The sequence below is a fragment of the Molossus molossus genome, unplaced genomic scaffold, assembly GCF_014108415.1.
Source record: "Molossus molossus isolate mMolMol1 unplaced genomic scaffold, mMolMol1.p scaffold_m16_p_18, whole genome shotgun sequence".
Classification (NCBI taxonomy): Eukaryota; Metazoa; Chordata; class Mammalia; order Chiroptera; family Molossidae; genus Molossus; species Molossus molossus.
Genome location: NW_023425353.1, coordinates 55898988 through 55922147, shown reverse-complemented (window position 1 = coordinate 55922147; position 23160 = coordinate 55898988). Strand labels below are relative to the sequence as shown.

General features: G+C 37.0%; 1 protein-coding gene and 1 pseudogene across 10 annotated transcripts in view; one reads left to right on the top strand and one right to left on the bottom strand.

Moving 5' to 3' along the window:
• Positions 1-23160, top strand: part of LRRFIP2 (LRR binding FLII interacting protein 2) — a 112479-nt gene that overhangs the window by 46845 nt on the left and 42474 nt on the right. For 3 of the 10 annotated variants that reach the window (XM_036266173.1, XM_036266169.1, XM_036266168.1), the window contains 2 exons: positions 4304-4360; positions 4450-4494. The exons of 4 other annotated variants lie outside the window; for them this stretch is intronic. In XM_036266173.1, the coding sequence (XP_036122066.1) occupies positions 4304-4360; positions 4450-4494 (102 nt within the window). Of the gene's footprint in view, positions 1-4303; positions 4361-4449; positions 4495-7293; positions 7360-10946; positions 10989-12424; positions 12491-13967; positions 14043-15325; positions 15377-15457; positions 15503-16618; positions 16667-17127; positions 17185-19316; positions 19383-22395; positions 22486-23160 lie in introns of all 10 variants that reach the window. 3 more of the 10 variants (XM_036266172.1, XM_036266166.1, XM_036266167.1) reach the window with 2 other exon arrangements.
• On the bottom strand, positions 4844-4973 carry LOC118633667 (annotated as a pseudogene).

Sequence of the window (23160 nt, the reverse complement as noted above, 5' to 3'; positions counted from 1 at the left end):
CTCCCCCATTGGCGAAGATGGAACAGGGAAGATTCTTACACTGAGCATGCCAAAAGTTAGAAAGATGAATGGACAGGGTCCTAGCATGCCAAAAGCTAGAAAGGTGAATAGATAGGGCCCAAGCTCCCCCAAAACCAGAAAGATGAATGGGCAGGACCCCAGCGTACCAAAAGCTAGCAAGATAATTGGGTAAGAAAAAAGCCCTCTCCTCCCTATCCCTATAAGAACTGTGGGCTTAAGCAGGAAGGGGAGATGGTCTTTGAGACGGGAGTCCACCATTTTTCCTGGTCACGGCACTTGAATGAACCTCTTTCCTTTTGCACCAGCACCAGTCACACGACTTTGGTTTTTGTTTGGCAGGCAGCCGAACCTGTGTTTTTCAGTTCCAAAAGAACCAACAAGAAAAGGCCTAAGTCTCTCTGGGACTTCAAATATATAATCTTTAGTTTAGCCAATGATTCTGTTTTTTAAACAGGCTCTTAATCAGTAGCATATTGGTGCCCTGAAAAAGTAAATGAAGCTTCTGAAGTTTCCTAATTTAGAACTGAGTGAATGACTCTGGCCTGACTTAAGTATTATTTGTTGATAGAGAAGATGGCCAAGTGTATTCATGGGGCTATGAGTTTTTAAAAAATAAAACCACTTTATTTTCACTTCAAGTAAACTTTTACAAACAAGAATATGTTTAATTTCCATTAATTTAATTTAAATGTATCAATACATAATTTTCCAGAAAGACTTAAACAAATATATATCCATCTTTTAAGGCATTGATCTATAAGTTCAGCCTAGGATCCTTTATACTAATAAGTACTCCCAGGACAGTGAACATGTATTGTTTTCCTGACTGTGGAAGAGAGGGATATTCTGCCTTGTAATTGACACCTAAAAACACAGTTTACTGAATTTTTTTTCTATAGGGCCCTGGTGCTGTTAATTCAAGGAAAGCTAATTGGCAATTTAAATACTACTATACAAATACCTGTGATATGAAGCTGTTTGTTCTTTCAGATAAGGAGAAACCTTTGAGTAAAAACCAGGGTACCTTGCTGTTTTCTTTATGTTCTTTTTATGTAATCAGTATAGAGTTAGTCACTGTAGGATGGAATCGTTATAGTTCAGTTGTCTGATGAGTCAAAATAACTGAATGCTGGTCCTAGCTTTATGACTTTGAAGGGATAGACTAATTGACCTTTAAGGACTCTTCTAGCTCTTAAGAATAATTCTGTGGTGGTGTTAGGGTCTTTTCTTTTGCACAGTGGTTTCCTTTAGTTTCCCTCACATTTAGCACTATGCAAAAGTATTCAAGATAGGAGGAGTCATAAAACTACCCAAACACGTATCTTGCTATGTAAGAGGGGTGCTGCATGGTTGATTCTTTTTTTTTTAATCCTCACCTGAGGACATTTTTGCATTTATCTTCAGATAGAGCGGGAGGAACAGAGAGAGAAACATCAATGTGAAAGAGATACATCCAGTGGTTGCCACCCACACGACCCCAACCGGGCCGGGGACAAACTGCAACCGAGGGAACCAAATCCAGGACTCTCTGGTCTGCGTGCTGACACCCTAACCGCTAAGCCAAACTGGCCAAAGCCGAGGCCAACTCTTAATAAAATATGTGTTCTGAGTCTTTTTGGGTGTAATAAAAATTTGCTTTGAGCTTGCCTTACTGTTTGTATGGTAGCCACTAGCCATACGTGTATAATTAAATTTATATTTAAATAGATTAAAATTGAAAATTTAGTTTCTCAGTTTCACTTCTAGCACTTCAGATGCTCAATAGCCATGTGTGGCTGTAGGCTACCCTATTAGACAATACACACATAGAACATATTCATTGTTACAGAAATTTCTGTTGGACAAGTAGTTTGTGGTGTAGTTTATGACCAGAATAAGCTCTATTCTCTCAGGTCAAATTAATTGGCCTGTATGGGGTTTACTGTTTTTGTTTTTTTTTTAAATCCTTACCCAAGGACATTTTTTTGTTTTTTGTTCAGATAGAGTGGGAGGGAGAGAGAGGAAGAGTGAAAGAGAGAAACATCGACGTGAAAGGGACAAATCGAGTGGTTGCCACCCACACCACCCAACCAGGGCCAGGGACAAACTGCAACCGAAGTACATGCCCCTAGTGGCAACCAAACCCGGGTGTCTCTGGACCGCAGGCCGACGTTCTAACCGCTGAGCCAAACCGACCAGGGTGGGGTTTACATTTTGTTCTGTAGCCTTTTGAAGTCTTTTTAGGCCATTTTTCAAAAGAGGCTAATTAAAAGCTGTTTAAATATAGAGACATATCAATAATTAATAAGGTATTTTTATGTATTTATTTTAAATATGATTTTATGGAGAGAGAGATAAAAACATCAATGTGAGAAACATAGATCAGTGTGCCTCCTGCACACCCCCTACTGGGCATCGAGCCCATGACCTGGGCATGTGCCCTGAACAGGAAAAAAATCAGGACTTCTCAGTCCACGGGGTGATGCTCAGTCACTGAATCACACTGGCTAGACTAGACGTAGTTTTTAAAAGTGCTCTTGTGTGGTAGGTGGAATGAAAAGAAAGGATAAAATTAAAGGAAAATTGAACATTAAATCATGTATGTCATTCTAGTACAAGAAATAATATTGGGAGGGGACATGTAGAATTAACTTGCTTTTGTAGCACAGGGCTATGTAAACTAACCAAGCTAACTAGCCTAAAACTAGTCATCACTTAACTGTATCTACCCTACTGGGCTAATGCACATGTCCCCAAAATGTTTGTGGTATCGCCTGATAGTTAAAGAAAGGGAAGAAATTTGCTTGGCTTCCTGCAGATTACATTTGTCTATTATATATTAGAAATGTAAATCATTGATGAATTCCTAAATATCGGAACATCCTATTGGATATTGACTCATTGAATCATACTAGTGCTTATAAATAGACTTCTGAACAGATCTGATCAAATGTGTCAATGCACGCAGAAGATGACAAACAGGAGTTTTTTTGCAGTTATACTCAGTCATGACCAAAGTAAGGCATTAATTAAATGTGGTGTTTTAGTTGAATTCCTCTTTCTGTATTTGAAATGAATCATCAGGCATAGCCACATCTTTTTGTTCCACCTGAATAATGATCATGCTGTATGGCAATAGGGTATTTGAGGTATTGATTCATCACTGGCATCAACTGTGTCCCCATTTGGACCAGTTGTGTATAGATTCTTATTCAATGCAAATCACCTTAATACTTTGAACTTTGAAAATCTGAAGGATCAGAAGTTTTTTACTGTTTAAGTTGGTTATGTTCTAGGGACTACTCATTTGATTTCACATGATTCAGGACTTAATGTTCCAATGCTAATAGCTGAATGTGGAAAAGTTTAGAATTGCGTTTAATTTAGTCAACTGTTAGGTTGTGGTCTCTTTTCTTTGTACTCTTTGTAAGGCATACCTCTTATTAACTTTACCAACCCTAAAATATGTATCTAATTATAATTTATAAGTAGTTTTTCTTAACTAACAGTACACAGTCAGGGGCTATTTCATTTAGTTGTTCTTTTCCAGTAAAGGAAAAAAAGAAGTTCTTTGCAGTGAGCAGAAAATTATAGTCCATATCTTTTCTTTCTTTTCTTTTCTTTTTTTTTTATCCTCACCCGAGGATATTTTTCCATTTTTTGTTCAGATAGAGTGGGAGGGAGAGAGAAGAAGGGAGAGAGAGAGAGAAACATCGATGTGAAGGAACACATCGAGTGGCTGCCACCCGCACGACCAACCAGGGCCGGGGACAAACTGTAACCGAAGTAAGTGCCCTTAGCGGGAACCGAACCCGGACTGCAGGCCGACGCTCTAACCGCTGAGCCAAACTGGCCAGGGCTAGCCCATATCTTTTCAAACCAATACACTCTTTCCTTAATACATCTATAACAAAGTAAACATTTCTTCTTGCCTTGCATAAACTAACATTCACAATGAAAAATCTAGATAAAAATCTACTTTTAATACTAAACTCAATTTTTGTTTAAGTATACTTATTTTATCTTGGTATATTGAGCTATCTTCATCATATATATAGATTACATGCTACAAGGGGTCAGACATACATACACTTATTAAAATAAAATTATTGCCAAAATCATTTCTACTTTCTTTCCAAATGAAGCATGTGGCTGCCCCAAACTCAGCTTTTGAAACTGATTGTTCATACCTGCTTGCTGTAAAGAAGGTGCGACTGTGCTCTTAACTGACTGTTCTTCTCTCAGTTGTTCTGATAGTCCTCTGTTCGGTGATTAATGCTCCATGTACTTTCTCCTTTCCTAGGAAGATTCAGAAAGGGCCAGGTATTCCCACCGGTCCAGTCATCATCGTCCTTATCTGGTTTGTAATAACCTATAAACTTGCTTCTAATCCTTTTCCTCATTAACTTAATGTAGTCACTCACAAACTTTTGTTTTTATTTTTATCAGGGAGTTGAGGATGCATTGTCCATTCGAAGTCTTGGCAGTCACAGGGTTGGTATTTTAAGTTGTTTACACAATAGCAAAGCTTCTATGTCCGAGCTTTCTGCAGCGCCATTGCCCAAGCAATCTGATAATGTTTATATATTTCTTTGCCTTTAAAAAAAAGAAAAAGAAAATATTGGCAAAGTTCTTTCTTTGGAAAGTGATGCTTTCTCTCAAATTATTGCTATAACTAAATCAATTCTAAAATCAAATATTTAAATCTGTTATCATAAGAATTAATTATTTTTCTATAGAAAGACCTTTGATTTTGGAAAATTATCACAAAATAATCAGATTGATTTTATAGAATAACATCTGCATGTTTCTGTCTTTCAGATTTTTTTCTGTTTTCATATTTAAAAGTTTTTTTCCACCTGCTACGAAAATCTATTTAATATGTTTTCCTTGGTTAGAGAATGTATCAGATGTTAAACTGATAAGAACAGATATCTGTGCTTGATATCTTAGCCAAAAGGCTGAGAAGTGATTAATATTTTTTTAAATAAAAATTTATTAAGTGAGAGATAGTTTGAAGTGTGACTAGTTATAGCTTTCTTACGTGGAAAAATTGAGCTACTGCTTTGAAAAATTCCCTGTTTGTCATATTTACAGAAATTATCATGCTTCTACATTTTGTAGTATGCCTCAGGTTTTTAACATGCTTTATTGTATATTAAGATAAATGAGAAATTGCTTGTTAAAGGCTTATATATTGTGCTTAGATGTGGATCTTTCTCTTAAAGAATTATGGTCTAAACTTTAAAGCAATTATTTTAATTTGCACGTTGATAATTTTATACACACAGACACACACACACACTTATAACCAGATGTTTCATCAGTAAAATGATCTATTGTGTTATGGTCTATATTTGTTTATTTCCCCCTAAGTCTAGTTTTCTTCCTGTCTTATATAATGTATAAAAATATTCTATAATAAACTGAGTATATTCCAATATATTAGTTATTGATGTGTTTGTATTTTTTTTTTTATCCTCACCCAAGGACATTTTTTTTTTTCAATATTTTTTGTTCAGATGGAGTGGGAGGGAGAGAGAGAGAGAAACATCGACGTGAAAGGGACACATCGAGTGGTTGCCACCCACATGACCCAACCAGGGCCGGGGACAAACTGCAACCGAGGTACGTGCCCTTAGCAGGAACCGAACCCAGGTCTCTCTGGACCGCAGGCCGACGCTCTAACTGCTGAGCCAAACCGGCCAGGATGATGTGTTTGTATACTTTTTAAAATTTTTTTTAATTTTTTAATTTTTTATCCTCACCCAAGGACATGTTTCCATTCTTTTGTTCAGATAGAGTGGGAGGGAGAGAGAGAGCGAGAGAGAATCATCGACGTAAAAGGGACACATCCAGTGGTCGCCACCCGCACTACTCAGCCAGGGTCGGGGACAAACTGCAACCAAGGCACGTGCCCTTAGCGGGAACCAAACCCGGGCCTCTCTGGACCGCAGGCCGACGCTCTAACCACTGAGCCAAAGTGGCCAGGGCTGGTTATTATTTTTGATGACTATAATCTACTGTCTTTTTAGAGTAAGTTAGTAAGCTAGATTTTTGAATCATAAAAAGTTTTGTTAATTAGGAAAGTTTAGATTTATAAAAATATTAACAAGTCTTTATAGAAATCTGATTAGCAGCATCAGAATTATTTTGTCGGAGAAACTTTAAGATAGTAAGTTTGTCATCCTTCTCCCTGGATATCAAACTTATGAATTATATAGGGCGTTAGTCAACAAAAGATCAGTTGAATGTCTGGCTTTTTTCTTTGCTTTCCATTGTAACGTTCATAGTATGAAGTTATTATCAAGCTAGTTATTTGTAAATTTGTATGTGGCCTCAGGAAACTTGATTATTGTATATTAGTGTAACCTAAGATAAAACCAGCCAAGTTTGACCTAGTTTAGGAACCTATAAAACAAATCTGCAAACAAAAAAGGAAATTTTAAAGTAAACTAATAAGGAATTGTTTACACAGAGTGTATATAAAATAATGAGTTGATTTTCTTTTCATGGAAATTATATCATTAAATACATGTAAGATATAACTAGAACTCTCACAGTATTTTATTTATTATAGTAATTTTGAAAAATTTGTTACTATGGGAAAAATAGTAAATACTGATCTAAATTTTATTGGTGTTTGCTTTAATCTTTGGGTTTTGGTATTTCTCTGCCTGTTACTTTTTAAAAGTATATTTTTCTCATAAGCTGTGTATGTAAAAGTCTATTTTTGGACTTTGTATTTGATGTATGAACATTAGAAGTACCTGGATGTGAAGCAAATGTGGTTTTATGCTGCATTCTTAGGACTTTGATGTTTCCTTTTGTCCAGTTAACTTTCAGGTACCACCTTCTTGAAAGGTGGCCTGCCAGAAGTTGTTTGGGCTGGAAATGGTGTCAGTGCTATAGACAGTCCATATAAAAATAAAAAGAGCAAATATAGTTTAAGACCATGAATGATAGGTTTGAGGGAGGGAGGATTAAATCAAAGCACTGAGTTTAGAATTGAAACAGTCTGTTGCTTTAAAAAACAATCTGCCTTAAATACATAACGGCTTGGTCACCGCTTTATATACTAAAATACAAGAAGACTATAAGATAGACATCCAAAATTAGAAAATGAGGTGATCTTGAATCAGAGCAGTAGGGATACGTTGGTATTTCTCACTGTGGAGATTTTTATTGTTGTGTATCTTAGTTCCTGGTCGTGTCAATGGCCTCAGTATAATTTTAATATTCTTGAAATTTGTGTTTTGTCCTTTATTACTACACTGTTTAATTCCATTGAAGAACCTGTCGAAGGACATAACTGGAACACATTGGAGCAGAGCCAGTACACCCAAAAGGAAAGACATGGTGTGTAGTCCAGAAAAGTGTTGGTGTTGTTGTTATGCATTCACTGTTGACTCTCAGAGTTCTGGGGGCTTGAGTAATTGGTGCACTCTAATGGAAACCGATACTTACTGAACTTTGTTTCTACAACCTGTTTACTCTACTTTCTTTTGATTGTTTTCTTCCAAAATGAAAGCCTTCAGACAAGTATCTTGAGTTGTAAAACACTTTTTTTGATAGCTTGTAATAGCAGATTTGAAACGTTTTAGCTAGAACCCTTCGTATTTTAGTTGTTCCTCCTTTGTGATTTACTGTGTTTTCAAACAACATAAATACCAACAGTCACTTATTAGGGGAGGTTTTTGTTTTGTTTTGTTTTGTTTTTGGTTAATCCTCACCCAAAGATGTTTTTTAGAGAGAGAAGAAGTGGGGGGGGGGGGAGAGGGAGAAAGAGAGACAGAGGGAGAGAAACATTGATGTGAGAGAGATATGTCGATTGGTTGCCTCCTGCACATGCCCCTTGGGGATCAAACCTACAACCCAGGTACGTGCAGTTGACCGGGAATCAAACCCACTACACTTCTGTGTGCAGGCCGACACTTTAACCACTGAGCCACACTGGCCAGGGTGTGTGTGTGGGGGGGTGTCTTTTTTCACCCAGTTGTTCTAATAGCAATTGGGGGTTTCCAAGTTATGGATTTCCCTACTAGTTATATTCAACAATATCTTTAAACCAGCTGAAATTAGGTTAATTTAAATTCAGCTTGTTAGATCCTATGCCTTTGGAAAATGCCATTGGTGCTACAGAGAGAACATGACTGTTCTCTATAGTGAACTTATCTGGTTGGGAGGATGGAGTAATTTATATGCTAGAGTGTGTGGCTAGAGTTATTTGGCTGTGGTATTTTTTTTTTCAGTCCTCACCCGAGGACATTTTTCTATTTATCTTCAGATAGAGTGCGAGGGAGGGAGAGAGAGAGAAACATCGATGTGAGAGGGACACATCGATTGGTTGCCTCCCACACGACCCTGACCAGGGCCAGGGATGAACCACAACTGAGGTACATGCCCTTGACCAAAATCGAACCCCTCAACTCACTGGTCTGTGGGCTGATGTTCTAACCACTGAGATAAACCGGCCAGGGCGGTTGTGGTATTTTTTTTTTAAACAAAAGGGATATTTTGTTAACTGAGAAGAGAAGTAAATGAAATTTCTTTTGAGAAGAAACTTTATTTTCAGGGAAATGTTACTCACCATACAGTGTCATTTTATCATTGCACATTATTTACTAAATGTACACCTTTAGACATTTTAGAAAAATTTGGGTAAATAAGATTTTTCACACATGTAATAACATTCTTTATTGCTTGCCTTTCTGTTAGTTTCAGGATAATAATTGCAAATGCAGATTTTTTTTCTAATATTTTTAATATTTATTACACTATCATTTTCACTGACCTATACCAGTGGTAAAATTATATCACTTAGCCTTATACTATTGAAATATATTTTTGGCTTTTTTTCAGTATCTTTTGTAAATGACTATGTCATTGGGCATGAAGGGAGGTCCTTGGTTTTGTTTGAACTCTTATTGTAATGTTTCATCAGAACTAGAATTTACATTTTGGTCTTCCACTATATTTTAAGCTTTTAAAAATTATAACTTCTACAAGAAGAAATACATTTTTTACCTGATCCTAGTATACATATATAGATATGTGCCTGTGTGTTTGTATATTATATAAATATACAAAATATATTATTGAAACAAAAATTTCACAAAAAATGTGCATGATAAGCTCTATTTTTCTATTTCATTTTTAAAATATGCTAGTTGAACCCATAAGTTGATTTCATGACCTGATTAGTTACAACCTACACTTAGGAAAATTACTTTAGATCAGGTTCCCTAAAATTAACATTGTTCCCTAAAATCCTAACTGGATTTAAGAGCTGCAAAAGAAAGATATATTTATCAAAGTACTTGGGGGAATTACTCATTGCTTTTATTTTATTTTATTTATTTTTTTCCTCACCTGAGGATATTTTTCCATTTTTTGTACAGATAGAGTGGGAGGGAGAGAAAGGAAGGGAGAGAGAGAGAGAAACATCGATGTGAAGGGACACATTGAGTGGCTGCCATCCGCACGACCAACCAGGGCCGGGGACAAACTACAACCGAGGTACGTGCCCTTAGCGGGAACCGAACCCGGGTCTCTCCGGACCTCAGGTCGACGCTTTAACCGCTGAGCCAAACTGGCCAGGGCCTTTTATTTGTTTTATACGTTACTCTTCTGGGTCAGATTGCTTAAAAATATAAACTAGAATACTTAAAAACGAATGGTAGGAGCCCTGGCCGGTTTGGCTCAGCGATTAGAGCATCTGCCCACGGACCAGAGAGACCCAGATTCGGTTCCCGCTAAGGGCATGTACCTCAGTTGTAGTTTGTCCCCAGCTCTGGTTGGGGTCCTGTGGGTGGCAGCCACTCGATGTGTTTCTCTCACATCAGTGTTTCTCTCTCTCTCTCTTCCTCGCTCTCTCCTTCCCTCTCTATCTGAAGATAAATGCAAAAGTGTCCTTGGGTGAGGATAAAAAAACGCCCAAAACATGAATGGTAGGAAACCACAAATCTAAGTAGTTACTGTTCAATTCAGTTTCTTGGATTTGAAATATGGTGGTACTCACTTTATATTATTTTCTTTAAAAAAATATTTTTTCTTTATTGATTTTTAGAGAGAGGAAGGAAGAGGGAGAGAGAGATAGAAACGTTAGAGAACATTTATTGGCCACCTCTTGCCTGCTTCACCCAACTCCCACTGGGGATCGGGCCTACAACCTGGACATGTGCCCTGACCAGGCATCAAACCAGTGACCTATTGGTGCATGGGTCGATGCTCAACCACTGAGCCACACCAGCCTTTATCTTATTTTCTTAAGAACCTACATGAAATACGGTTTTCTGATCTTATAAATTTTAAATATTTTATTTGATTTATATTTAATGCCACAATTGTATGCATACTATGCACTAATCAACTTTCTAGTTTGGTTCAGCATTTTTAATAGGGAAGGTTCTTGAGGAGTGAAGTTTGTCAGGTGTGTATCCATGAGCAGGTCCAAAGGAATTCCCCCTATTTTGCTGGTGCCATTGTATTTTGTAAGCTTAATTAGTTATGTGCTCTTGCCTCATTGACTATTCATGCCTTATTTTTGCCTGGTTGAAACAATGGGAAATGATTATAACAGTCACAATAATACAAAGGAAAACAAATTTTTACATAGTAATGCTTAATTCCTGCCTTTAAAGCCTTCCTTAGGGTGTTTTGTGCCAGAGTGTACTGAGATTGAATCCATCTTACCATTACTGATTATGAACTCTGTATTTGAAAGAGAACATGCAACTTTACATATAGTTTAGCAAGAACTTATACTAGGAAAGAGTTGGGTGGATGGATGTTCTTTAATTAACACTTGATAGCCTTTATGTTTAATAATGTTGGTCTTTTAAAATAGCGCTGGATTTTAAATAACTTGCAAATGTTAATTGTTTCCCTCTTTATATTTCTGATTTTGGAAATACAACCAACTTTCATCTTTTTCTGAAATCCAGTATGATCCTCTCAAGGATAGATCATCAAGACTTTCATCATTAGTATGTAGTGCATGACTTTTTGTTAAATTTAGTTTTACATTATAAACACCTGATGATGCTAATCATGGATTATGACTAACGTTCATGGGTTTGTTATGATGTTTGGGGGAAAACATAACACTAACAAAGCAAAAACTATTGTTTTGCAATTGGCATAATTAACATTTGAATAATTTTTTTCTTTTAGAATTTTAGGATCAGAGAAAAATTATTTGCTCTCTTCTTTAGGACTAAGATTGGTAGCAGTGTATTTTCTTAAAATGATAAACCACTCAGCTGACTTATATACTCCTTGCCCTGGAAGACATGTTTCTAGCAGGGTTTTGATACGCACTGAACTGTGGCAGCGCAGGCTTCGCTGTGTTCAGTATTAGGTGTCACAGCTAGCAGGTGTGGAGTTGCTGAACAGAATAGTCCAGCAGTGATAGATGAATCCTCAAGCATCGGTTATGTTCACTCATTTTTGCTTGCTTTGGTTTGTTTTTAATGGCATGTCATTTTAGTCAAGGAAGTTAAGCTATGGCATGTTTTCTTGGGTTAATGTTATGTCAATAGAATGTCTGAGATTCTAAACATATAAGGGTAATGTATAAAAGGAAAGATATGCATATTCAAAAAAAGAGAAATGAGTGTATAATTATTGATTCAGAACCTAGCTGTGCATGTCAGTAGGTTTACCCAGAGCAAACTCTTGATAGGTAGGACACTTCAGCTGTACTTCCTCATTTTAGGCAAGCAGTACATATCTAGATTAGATTTGTTTTCTACCAGTTGACCTGGTTAGTACTATTGCTGCCCTTTATCCTGGCATACACACTTGGCTCTGTACTCCTATGAGAAGTTATGTCTCAAGGCAGTGCTATCTTCAAAGGACTCACATAAGCTTATTATCTAATAATGCTGCTGCTGCACGGGACAGCCGCACCATCTGGTTCTGTACTGCTGAACAGAACATGCTGTGGCACCACTCACTTGGTTAAGAGTACTGTCTAGGGCAAAGCAATGTCATGTTTGTTATCTCAAACATGACATTTGTTGGCCCAAAGAAGGATTCTTGTAACCCATAGCTTTAATAAAGAAGATAGAGGGACTCAAATGAGGTGTGGGGTAAAGGTCCTCACAAATATCTTGCCTGACTGTGTCCTAATTAAGTCTTTTTTTTTTTTTTTTAACTTAGCTAGGCACTGAGCTGGATGGCATGAGGGTAGGTGAGGGAAAATGCAGATGTATAGAGAGGGTATATCTTCACCACTTCAGTGTAGTGAATCACTAACAAATGAGATTAGATTGCATGTAGATTATTCTGTATCTCATATGGACCTTTTAGTTTATTTTTTTTTAATTATAAAAATTTTTATAAATTTTTAAAATTATTTTAAAACCTCACTGTATGATCATTAATCTTCAGGTATTTAACTTCGAAAATTTATTTCCAGAATCATTCTTACAATCACTCTTATGGAATGAAGAAGAGATCTTCTGGTTCTCATAAAGACCCACTGGTTAGTTCTGTTGTGTCTCCTATCACAGTATGTTGTGCTGCTATAAAATTCTTTTAGGGAACTTAAGAATTATGACTGCTTTGGTGTGCTCCTAAGGCATTATTGAAATTTAATAATATACTGAAACTTGATTTATCAGAACCTTATTTAAAAATAATTTTGTTTTTATTTACATTATTTAATATCAAGTTATTATATGCTAACCCCAATGGCTAGAATTAGGAAGATATTCATCACAAGAAGTTCAGTAACAACATAATTTGGTTTATGCTCTGTCCTTTGAAATAATACCTCAAGAATAGGTTTAGTGAGATTCTTATCCTTATTTCAGAAATTTAAATTGATTTACCTGTGGTCCTATAGGCAGTACCAAACTCACAAATAGGTTTCATTGAAAGTTGTTAGTAGGTCAGATTTTGGGAACTTGTAATGAATTTTCTGGTAGAAACATTAAGGCTCATGATAGTGGAGTTCCCATGCTGTCTTACAGAAAACTCTTTTAACTTATAATATAATTAAGTTGCAGAACTAATAGCACTCTCCATTCCAGCCACATTTCTAAACAACATTTCTGTGGGTGGGGGGGAGAATGTGTCCAGAATGCTCATTTGGGGTGCTAGGAACACCTCTTTCCTGTTAGGCTGCACAGTACTGGCAGAGGAAGTATAGTTTAAGCCCCCTGCTCTGACCATTGCTGGGACGGAAAGGGGGTCAGGAGACCTTGGCTGGTAGAAGGGAGGAAGGAAGAGAGAATATGATGGAGAGGATGTTAGTGAGAAGCTGTGGAGGGTCCAGTATTGGGAGCTCTGGGTAGAGGTGAGTCATGGTGCCTTCTTGAGGGTATGGTACAGGAAGGCAGGGCCAGGGGTAGGGTAGGAGTAGGGGTGTCCCTGGTTATGTTGTCAGCAGTGAAGGAGTTAGGGGTTGCCTAAATTTCCTTAACCATGAGTAAAAAAGATGGCTGGAGAAAGTAGAAAGAGAATTTTCTTCCTCTCAAGTAACTACAATACATAAAATAACTGTTTTGTGAAGTGTATTGAAAATGAACTGCCATAGATGTTTTAGACCAAATCATGATTAGCGCACCCTCTCTCTCTCTGTCTCTCTTTGGTAATTCAATTTGATTAGTTTATTTTGACAAATAATGGCTCTAGGGAAAGGTTGGAAAAAATTACTGTTTAATAATATCTGTGGCATTGCCAAATGGATTATAAAAGTGGTAATTATTCAGTTGTCCTGTATTTTTCAAGGACATTCCTGAGTATGACATGAGAATAAATCACTTATTTCCATTGCATTTTGCCTGAGGGTTTGTACTTTTGTTTTTAAAGTAAAAATGAGTAAGTACTTGGTTTGCAAACAGTTAACCATAAATTGTTTTGGAGATGAAGGGGATTGGCAGTATCAGATTTTCCTTTGTGTGTTGTTAAATTAACAACATTTAACTTAAGAAACGTGTTTAATTTGGTTTTTGCAGAGTGGCCTCTACTTTGACCAGAGAAATTATAGCAGTCTTAGACATAGCAAACCCAGCTCTGTCTACTACACTCGGGTTTGTCTACAGTTTTTTGGTTTCATATGTTTTATCCAACTTTAACACATTTGTAATCTCCTATTTTGCATTTTGACTAGTTAAAACTAACCTGTGAATGGCTGTTTGTATGATACAAGTGTGTGGTAACTGAATTCATATAGTCTGTGTGAATCACCATGTTTGCAAATGAGTACCATTTTTCCCAAAAAAAATTTCTAATGAAAAATATTTAACGTTCAGAAAAGTTCACAGAGTTGCCTAGTAACCATCCAGTAACTACCGTATAGATTCTGCAATTAACATTGTACTCTATTTCCTTTATTATACAATCATCTGACCATCCATCCATCAATTCATCTTTTTGGAGGATGCATTTCAGAATAAGGTATAGGCACCAGTACACATCATATGGATGCCTTTTAAATAAAAACTTACATGTGAAAATTTACACTCTAACTGGGATGGGAAGAATGTGATTGTTCAGTGTTAGAATTCTTATTTTTTTTCAAGGCATTTGGCACATCTTACATTTAAAACACATTAAATATGTGGCCCATAGTACATTTAAAACACTTCAGTGTCCAAACCAGCACACACAACTTAGATATTCTTGTTTCCTTTGCCTGGTTAGGCTTGGTGAAAAAGCAAATTGTGTCTTCAGATGACAACAGGAAAAGAAAGATTTAATTCCTTTTTAAGAAATGCTGTGCCTTGGTAGTGCATGGATTCATTGTGACCAGTACAGTTATCTGATTAAACTAAGGCATTTTGTCCATGACTTGTGTTGAAATACAGGTTTTTCTCATCTTTTCAAAACATTTGAAAAGAGTATTTATAATGATAACTCAGAACTCATTTTTCTGGTTCCCCAACAATCAGGCTAAGGCTAAGTGTGTCATGAGATCCTTGAAAATATTACAGGAGCTGCTGGTGACTGAAATGTGGCCACTGTTTGCCATACTTCTTGTGCCGTGACCCTCTTTTCCTGAGTATTTTCTTAGGATGCTGTCCCATCTCCTAGCTTTAATGTTCAAAGACTGACGGGACTTAAACACATTTATAGAAAACTATTCCTAGTGTTTTTCTTGCTTATCCCTTAAAACTGGTATTTAAAAAGATTTCTAATGATTAAATTTTCTCACTGTATGCGTTACAGAAGTACCTTAAGCATTCAGGAGTTGCTAATGAATTATGGAGTATGAAATAAACATAAGTTTTCTGCTCTCATGATGGTGAGACCGATTCATTCTCTCTCTCTCTCTCTTCCCCTTAATTATTTTATTTTTTTGTTTGTTTCTTAGCAGTCTTCTTCCCTGTACAGTGACCCTCTGGCGACATCTAAGAGTACCAGGGTTAGTACTTTCTGAGGAGTGTGTTGCCTTCAAAGCTACCAGTTGCTTTTCTTTGGGTTAAATCATGTACTTTTTTCATAGGCGGCCTCTACTGCAAATTCTGGTTTGCTGAGAAGTGCCAGTCTGGTTTGTATTTTCCTTTTCCAGTGTGTGTGCTCCTGGTAGGGCTACAGTCATGGTGCTGACTCTGGCTTGACAGCTTTCTTCCAGAATAGTCAAGGACACATGGCTTTAATGCTGTGTGCATTGCAGGATGTGCTGCTTGTGCTTAAAATACAAAACTTTAGGGGATTATAAATGAGCGTATTCTCTTCACAGTGGTAGATACTACTGGTTTTGGTAGGCTCTTGCTTAGAATTGGTTTCCTATAGAGAAGATAGATTTGCATGGGTCCCACTACACTTGCCTACTTTTGTGAGATGGCTGCCCGTACTTGGGATGTCATATTTTTCTTTGGGACGGCTGTGGTCTTGGCCATGTTAATACTAGGCTCTAATAAAGCAAGCTGACTAGAAAGCAAAACAATAGCTCTTTATAATACTTGAGTTATGAGTTGGTTGCTTTCAAACTGTTGTTATGTGGCCTGTTCTAATGGACTGGGAACCTAAAGCTTTATAACTTAATTTTATTGTGATAGTGGGCAAAGTGCTTTGGGCCTCACTTACCTTTTCTGCTCTTTTGAGAGAATTAATTCATAAATGTTAGTTCTCCTAGTTTCATGATATGAAGATTAAAGGAAATATTGTAGCCAGTGTGCTTTTTTTAAAATCCTCACCCGAGGATATATATATTTTTTCATTTATCTTCAGATAGAGCGGGAGGGAGGGAAGGAGAGAGAGAGAGGGAAACATCGATGTGAAAGAGACATATTGATTGGTTGCCTCCCGCACGACCCAACCAGGGCCGGGGACCGAGCCACAACCGAGGTACGTGCCCTTGACCAGAATTGAACCCGCAACTCTTTGGTCTGTGGGCCGACACTCTAACTGCTGAGCCAAACCAGCCAGGGTTGTAACCAGTGTGCTTTTTAAATGAAGTGTGAATTTGAAGTTTCAATGAGACTGATGCTGAAATTTATGCATGTAAATGAGTGTTAGCACCTTCACAGTCTTCACCTTGGGAGGCTGTACCCTTACACCATACTTCAAAACTTTTTTGGAACTGAGTACTGCAGAGAAGTTAGGACATTTTCAAAATAACTTTGTTGCTGAATAGATAAATGGCATTTCCTTTCTTCTTTAGGTGTCATTGTATGATGGTGGATTATATAACCCTTATGGTTCTCGAACTGTAAGTTTAACTAGGGGAGGTGGTGAGGAGGGTCATGTGTAGGTGAGCACAGTTTACTTACAAAGAAGAGGTCATTTAATCTGACCTATAATCACTCTATAAGATGTGATCCATCAGCTAGCCAATTGTGACTCACCCAAGCTATGAGAAAGTGCCTGCTGGAAATCATGGCTTAAATTATGAGGGATATAAATAGAGAAACCTCTTTTCTTGTTCGTGCGTTCCTCCGGAAGAGGACGAGAGCAGTGCTTCTCAGGGCACCCTCTCCTCTCCTCTCCCTCCTGCCCTGTGCTGGGGGATCTTGAGGGTGGGAGTGAGATGGAATTCCAGGCCAGGGACTAGCAGTTACCTTAACCCTAGGAGCCAGGAGCTAGTTAGGTCCGAGGTCACTAATATATTTCCAGCAGGACAAGAAGCTGATGATCACTATAATAAAACCTTTCTTCTTGGAAACTTTATAGCCATCTGAATGCAGTTATTACTCGTCAAGAACAAGTTCAGCCCGAAGCAGTCCTGTGGTGAGCTGTTGAGCCTCTTTGCACGCTTTATAGAAACCTTTGGTGGTTTGATTAATCTGCACTCACAGTTTAGAATACTGAGGATGTGGTGTGTTTCACTCTCTGATGCATGGATTATTGTTTTCTTTTAGTACACAAACTCAAGTACTAAATTGTCCTAATTGGTGGTTTCTGTAAGAATGTGACTTAGCATGTAATTTCTTAAATGAGTCTGCAATCAGTGTCATTAGAATTTCTTAAATTTATATTCAATTGTCATCTGTGTGGAACAAATGGTCATAGTTCAGTGTCTAAGTTGGCTACCCTGTGTTTCTCCTTGCCATTTCTGTTTCCTGCATCGAGCCATTTTCACTTGCTTGCCAACACTTTAATCAGTGGAGTGGAAGAAGAAATAAAACCAGTCAACTTTTAAGAATTGTTGCATAAAAGACAAAACTGCAACAGTTCTAATCACCTAATCTTTCTACAGTTTTAAAGTTATTTTTTTATCTATAAAAATAATATTAGTTCAAGGAAAGTCCAAAGTAAAGTCCCCTGACCTTTCCCTTCTATTTCTATTCTTCAGATGCATCCTCTGTACTTGTATTATCCTTTCAGAGATATTTTATGCATATATGGATGTTCTTTATTTGAACAGTTTGTATATGGACTCATGTATACTGCTCATTTGTTTCCTTTATTTAAAGTACCTTTTTATATTAATAAAGATAATTTCATTCTTTTTTTGACATTTAAAGATTCTTAAAAAGTAAACCATCTTTCTTACTTTTTCCACTGAATGCCTCTGGAAGTTTGTTTTATGTCAGCACATTCTTTTTAATGTGATATATTATTTCATTAGCACATGGGCTGTGCATTTAAAAAATTACTTTCCTAATGATAGAAATTCAGGCTGTCAGATTTTTGCTACTACAGACACTTGTACAATGAACATTCTTATATAAGTACTTCTGTGAGTAGATCTGCAAGGACCATTGGTAATCATGAAATGGGGAGATCAAAGAGTATATGCATTTAAATTATGATGTATATTGCCCACCAAAAAGACTGTCCTAATTTACAATTCCAATAATAAATTACAACTTTAGGAGCTACCCCATTATTCTTGAGAGTGTCAAAATTGGAGAAATTATTAATGGTCAACACATGTTACTTTGGTGAGTGGACTAGGTGAGCAATATGGGCCTTCTTGTACATATACAGTCCTTTTTCTTATACAGTCCTTCTGCTATTTCCAAGTGGCACTTCTCAAGAATTCCATTCCTGTACTCACAAAAAATTACTCAAGGATATTTAAGGAGATAAAAGCTTTTCACATAAGGAGGAAGTGTACTTTTAATTCACCCTCTGATAAAATTCCACTTGGCAGCTCTTGGGCCTGGTAGTATTTTTAATGTCCTAAGTGTGATGGCCTCTTGTAAACAAAATTATAGTAATATGTTTTCAGTCAAGTGTAGAATCTTGTCCTTGTGTGCTGGCTATTTGCTGTTTCATTTGCAACTTGCTTCAGAGTTATTATCTTAGTGATACCAGAATGGTTTCTTAGTGATGTCAGAATGGAGATAACCTACACATACTGAAGAATGAGTCTTCTACTGCTAGTGAAACAGGAAGAAAACTGTAGGGCGATGATAGAAATGTCTCCACTAGTTGCATAGGAATGAATAAAGGAAAATGAGAATCATCATTTCAGTGTAATACTGGTAGGAAATCCTGTCTTTGACTTATATTAGTTTACTTTAAAATATTTTTTAAATTTCTCAAACTAAAACATTAAATATTTTTATTGACCCTAATGGGATCCCAAAAGGCCTAGAAGTTTAAAAAGCATGAAAGCAAGTTTCGGCTGGTTTACACATGCTCTCTCCCCCTCCCTTTTCTTTTAACTTAAATAAAAGATAGCATACTATTTTATTCTTTGTGCTTTTTGGAAATATCTTTTAATTTTTAATGTTAGCTCATTATACCTTGAAACATCTTTCCTATTTAATGGTGCACAGTAGGTGGTGCCAATTATAATGCACATATAGAGTGCGTGCATACTTCCCAGAACCTTTCCTAATGTCCTCACAATCATGTAAGACCTGTAGTGAAATTGCACCTTTATCATTATCTGCTTTTAATATTTATAGTTTATCGACGACACTGCAAGCATTGCGTCTTCTGGTTGTTCCAGTCGTGGGCGAAGGGAGAGTGCGGTGAGCATGGTTTGCATGCAGACACGTACAATTTTTAAAATTGCAACATTGTGTGGTCACGTGAAATCTGTGGGAAAGTGAAATCTGCATTTGACAAAATGAGCATTTTCTTCAATTTAGCTTATATAAATAAATTTGCCTTCAAAAATGTGTTTCTGACAGTACATATTCTCTGTAGGCTGTGTAAGCTTTCAGTAATAACTTGCCTCTTCACATCCCTTATGTGCTAGTCATTGTGTATTTGAAAGATTTTCTCTTTTTATTTGTTGTTGCTGTTTTATGCACATTTATGTGCACAGTTCACCAAAAACAAACTTTCTTGAGCAAAATTAATGCTTCCACATTGTAGATAACTCATAACTGGATTATAAGTTATGTTGCCATCAGTTGCTTGCTTTGCTTTATATTTGAGGTTAACCATTGTTTATACATCTTTTAAGACCTGTGAATTTTTTAAGAACTTCTGTTGGCATAATTAAAATTTTCTGGTCTTAGAATCCAACTTGAGTAATAATTGTAGCTATGTAACAAATAACTATGGTAAAATACAAATTATATAATTTCAGGTTACTTTTTTGATGAAATTTTACAAAGCTGATGACATTTTTGCTTTATTTAAGAATTGATTTGAAAAGTACATTGGTGAGTATGATGTGTCAGCTTAGAGCTAGAAAAAAGAGCCCAATAACTAAGAGGTTATAGTTTCTTTATGAAAAATAGAAGGCCATTTAATTAGTCATGTTTTGTGAAAGATTTTAAACTCGAAGTTTTGTAGAAAAGGGAACACTAAGTGTATATAAGATTTGTTGCCAAAAACCTAATGATGTAATTAAAGGCAGTTGTGGTCCATTGGCAAGCCAGTTTATACTCATACTCAAAGCAGAGGGAGAAAGAAAAAGCCAAGACATCTGAAAGCACTGTAGAAAGCGATGTAGTGGAAAAATAGGGACTTTATTATTTTTTAACATTTTTAATAATTTTTAAAATAATTTTTTTATTTTTAAAATTTTCAATTAACATTGACACACAATATTATATTAGTTTCAGGTGTACAGCATAGTATTAGACATTCATATAACTTATGAAGTGTTCATCTCGATAGGTCTAATACCCGTCTGACACTATACATAGTTATTAAAATATTATTAACTATATTCCTTATGCTATACTTAACATTCCCATGACTATTTTTTACAACTCCCAATTTGTACTTCCTTTTTAAAAAATTTTATTTTTCCTTTATTGATTTCAGAGCAGAAGTGAGAGGGAAAGAGAGAGAAACATTGATGAGAGAGAACATCGATCGGCTGCCTTCTGCATGCCCCCCACTGGGGATTGGGTCTACAACCTGGGCATGTGTCTGTCTGGGAATTGAACCAGCAACCTCTTGGTGCATGGGTCGACGCTCAACCAGTGAGCCACACCGGCTGGACCCAATTTGTACTTCTTAATAGAAACGCAGGGACTTCAAAATAATGGTGCCTGGGCTTGAACCACTTTTACAACTTATTAGTGTGTTAATGGCAATTTCTTTATATTATAGTAGATGTTAATAACTATCTTTGTAGGTAGGCTTAATATATGGATTAAATGAATTACTATATAGAAAATAACTATCAAAATTCTGAGACAGTAGGTACAAATAAAATATTAGGTATGTGTAAGTCTAGGATGTATTACTGTTACTGTGAATAAAAGTGCTATTACTTGCCCTGGCTAGTTTGGCTCAGAGGTTTGAGCGTTGGCCCAAGGACTGAAGGGTTTCAGGTTCAGTTCCGGAGCACGTACCTGGATTTCAGGTTCGATCCCTGGCCTTGTTTGAGGTCGTGTGGTAGGCAACCATTCAATATGTCTCTCTCGCACCAATGTTTCTCTCTTTCTCTCTCTCCCTCTCTCCCTTCCACTGTATCTGAAAATCAATAGAAAAATGAGGATTAAAAAACAAACATAAACTTGCTTGATCTCTTAGCCCTTAGCAGAACTTTAAAGTTTTGAGCCTTCTCTGTCTGTATGGATGGGCGTCCATGTTCTGTTCCTGGAAGGGAAGAGTTTAAGCAAGGTAATCAGACAGAGAGCTGAGGTTCGGAATAGCAGATGAGTGAGGTAAAAATATTATTTATTAATTCAACAGATGTTTATGAAGTACCTGTTATATTCAAGGCACTGTGTTAAGTGCTGAGAATTATGGTAAGCCAGTCCAGATTTCTGACTTCATAGAGCTTATATCCTAGGAAGGAAATAGAAAATAAACTAGTAAAGAAAGAAACAAAAATAATGTAACCCCGGGACTGTGAAGAGAACAAGCAGGTGATAAGATAGGCAACGTGGAGAGTGTGTCTGTGTGTCTCTTTGGGTAGGGGGTCAGAGAAGAGTTCTTTGAGGGAAGTGACCTTTGAGCTGAGATGTGAAGTGTGAGGAGCCAGCTGCGTGAAGAGCTGGGAGAAGAGCTTTCTAGGTCAGTGCCAACGTCTAAGGTGGGAAGTGACTGGATGTGTTTGGGGAACCAGAAGGCCAGGGTACTTCTTTCATTATTTTGTTCTACGATTCCTGGTCTTGAGGAATATGAAAAAGAGGGAACTGTGGAAATTGGGTAAAAGGTGTAGTAAATACCCTGCAAATAATTCTGCATTCAGCATGTATGTGCTTAACAGGGTTGAACATTGTAATGGATAATAAATGTGTGAAATTTAGTAGAAGCTATAGGTGGATATTATATTAGAAACCCTCCTGGTGAGGGTCTTAAACATGGGAGAGTTCGCTGGCCCCAAGGCAGTACATGTTCTCCATAGAACTCTAGTTGGGTTGAATAAAGCTAATTTGAGGGAGCTGGGATTTCATTTAGGAAGCCCTTTACGTTTTCTTTTTTACTTTTTTGAGTAGGCTAATTGCAGTAGTTTCCTCATTTCATTTCATGATGCTTTATCACACACCAAAAAGACTTTCCCTCCTATATGCCAAAGTTCTTAGTCTTTTCTTAACTTCTAAAGCATCTCATGTTTTTCCTCACGGAAAGGTTTCTGCTGCCGATTATTTCAGTCGCTCCAATCGCAGGGGGAGTTTTGTCTCTGAGGTGGATGATGTCGGTGTCCTGGATTTGACCAGTGTGAGTGGATTGCATGGGGTGCTGGTGTTGTGTCAGTTACTAACGGCCACTAGGATCTTAATTTACTGCCTGGGAAATATGTATTTGAACACACTCGCATAAATACAGTTATTTGTTTTCTTTTGGAATGTATATACAGATATGTTCTGATTTATTTATTTATTTTAATCCTCACCCAAAGATATTTTACCATTTATCTTCAGATAGAGTGGGAAGGACCGAGGGGGGGTGGGGAGAGAGAGAGAGAGATAGAAAGCCAGCCAGCCAGACAGACAGACACAGACACAGACACAGACATATCGATGTGAGAGAGACACATCGATTGGTTGACTCCCACATGACCTCAACCAGGGCTGGGGACTAAACTGTGTTGAGGTATGTGCCCTTGATTGGAATTGAACCAGTGACTCTGGTCCACAGGCCAACGCTCTAACTGCTGAGCCAAATCAGCCAGAGCTATGTTCTGGTTTTTACAAAACTTTTCTGTTGAAAATTACCCCCATGGAACCCATCAGCAGCTGCAACAATTACCAGTATTTTGCCAATTTTGTTTCAACTTTTTCTCCCCTTTGCCCTCCTTTCCCCTGCCTTATATTAAAGCAAATCCCATGTATAATTTCATTTCCCAATAAATAGTTTAGTATGTATCTCTACTGAACTTTTGAGAATTTTTTT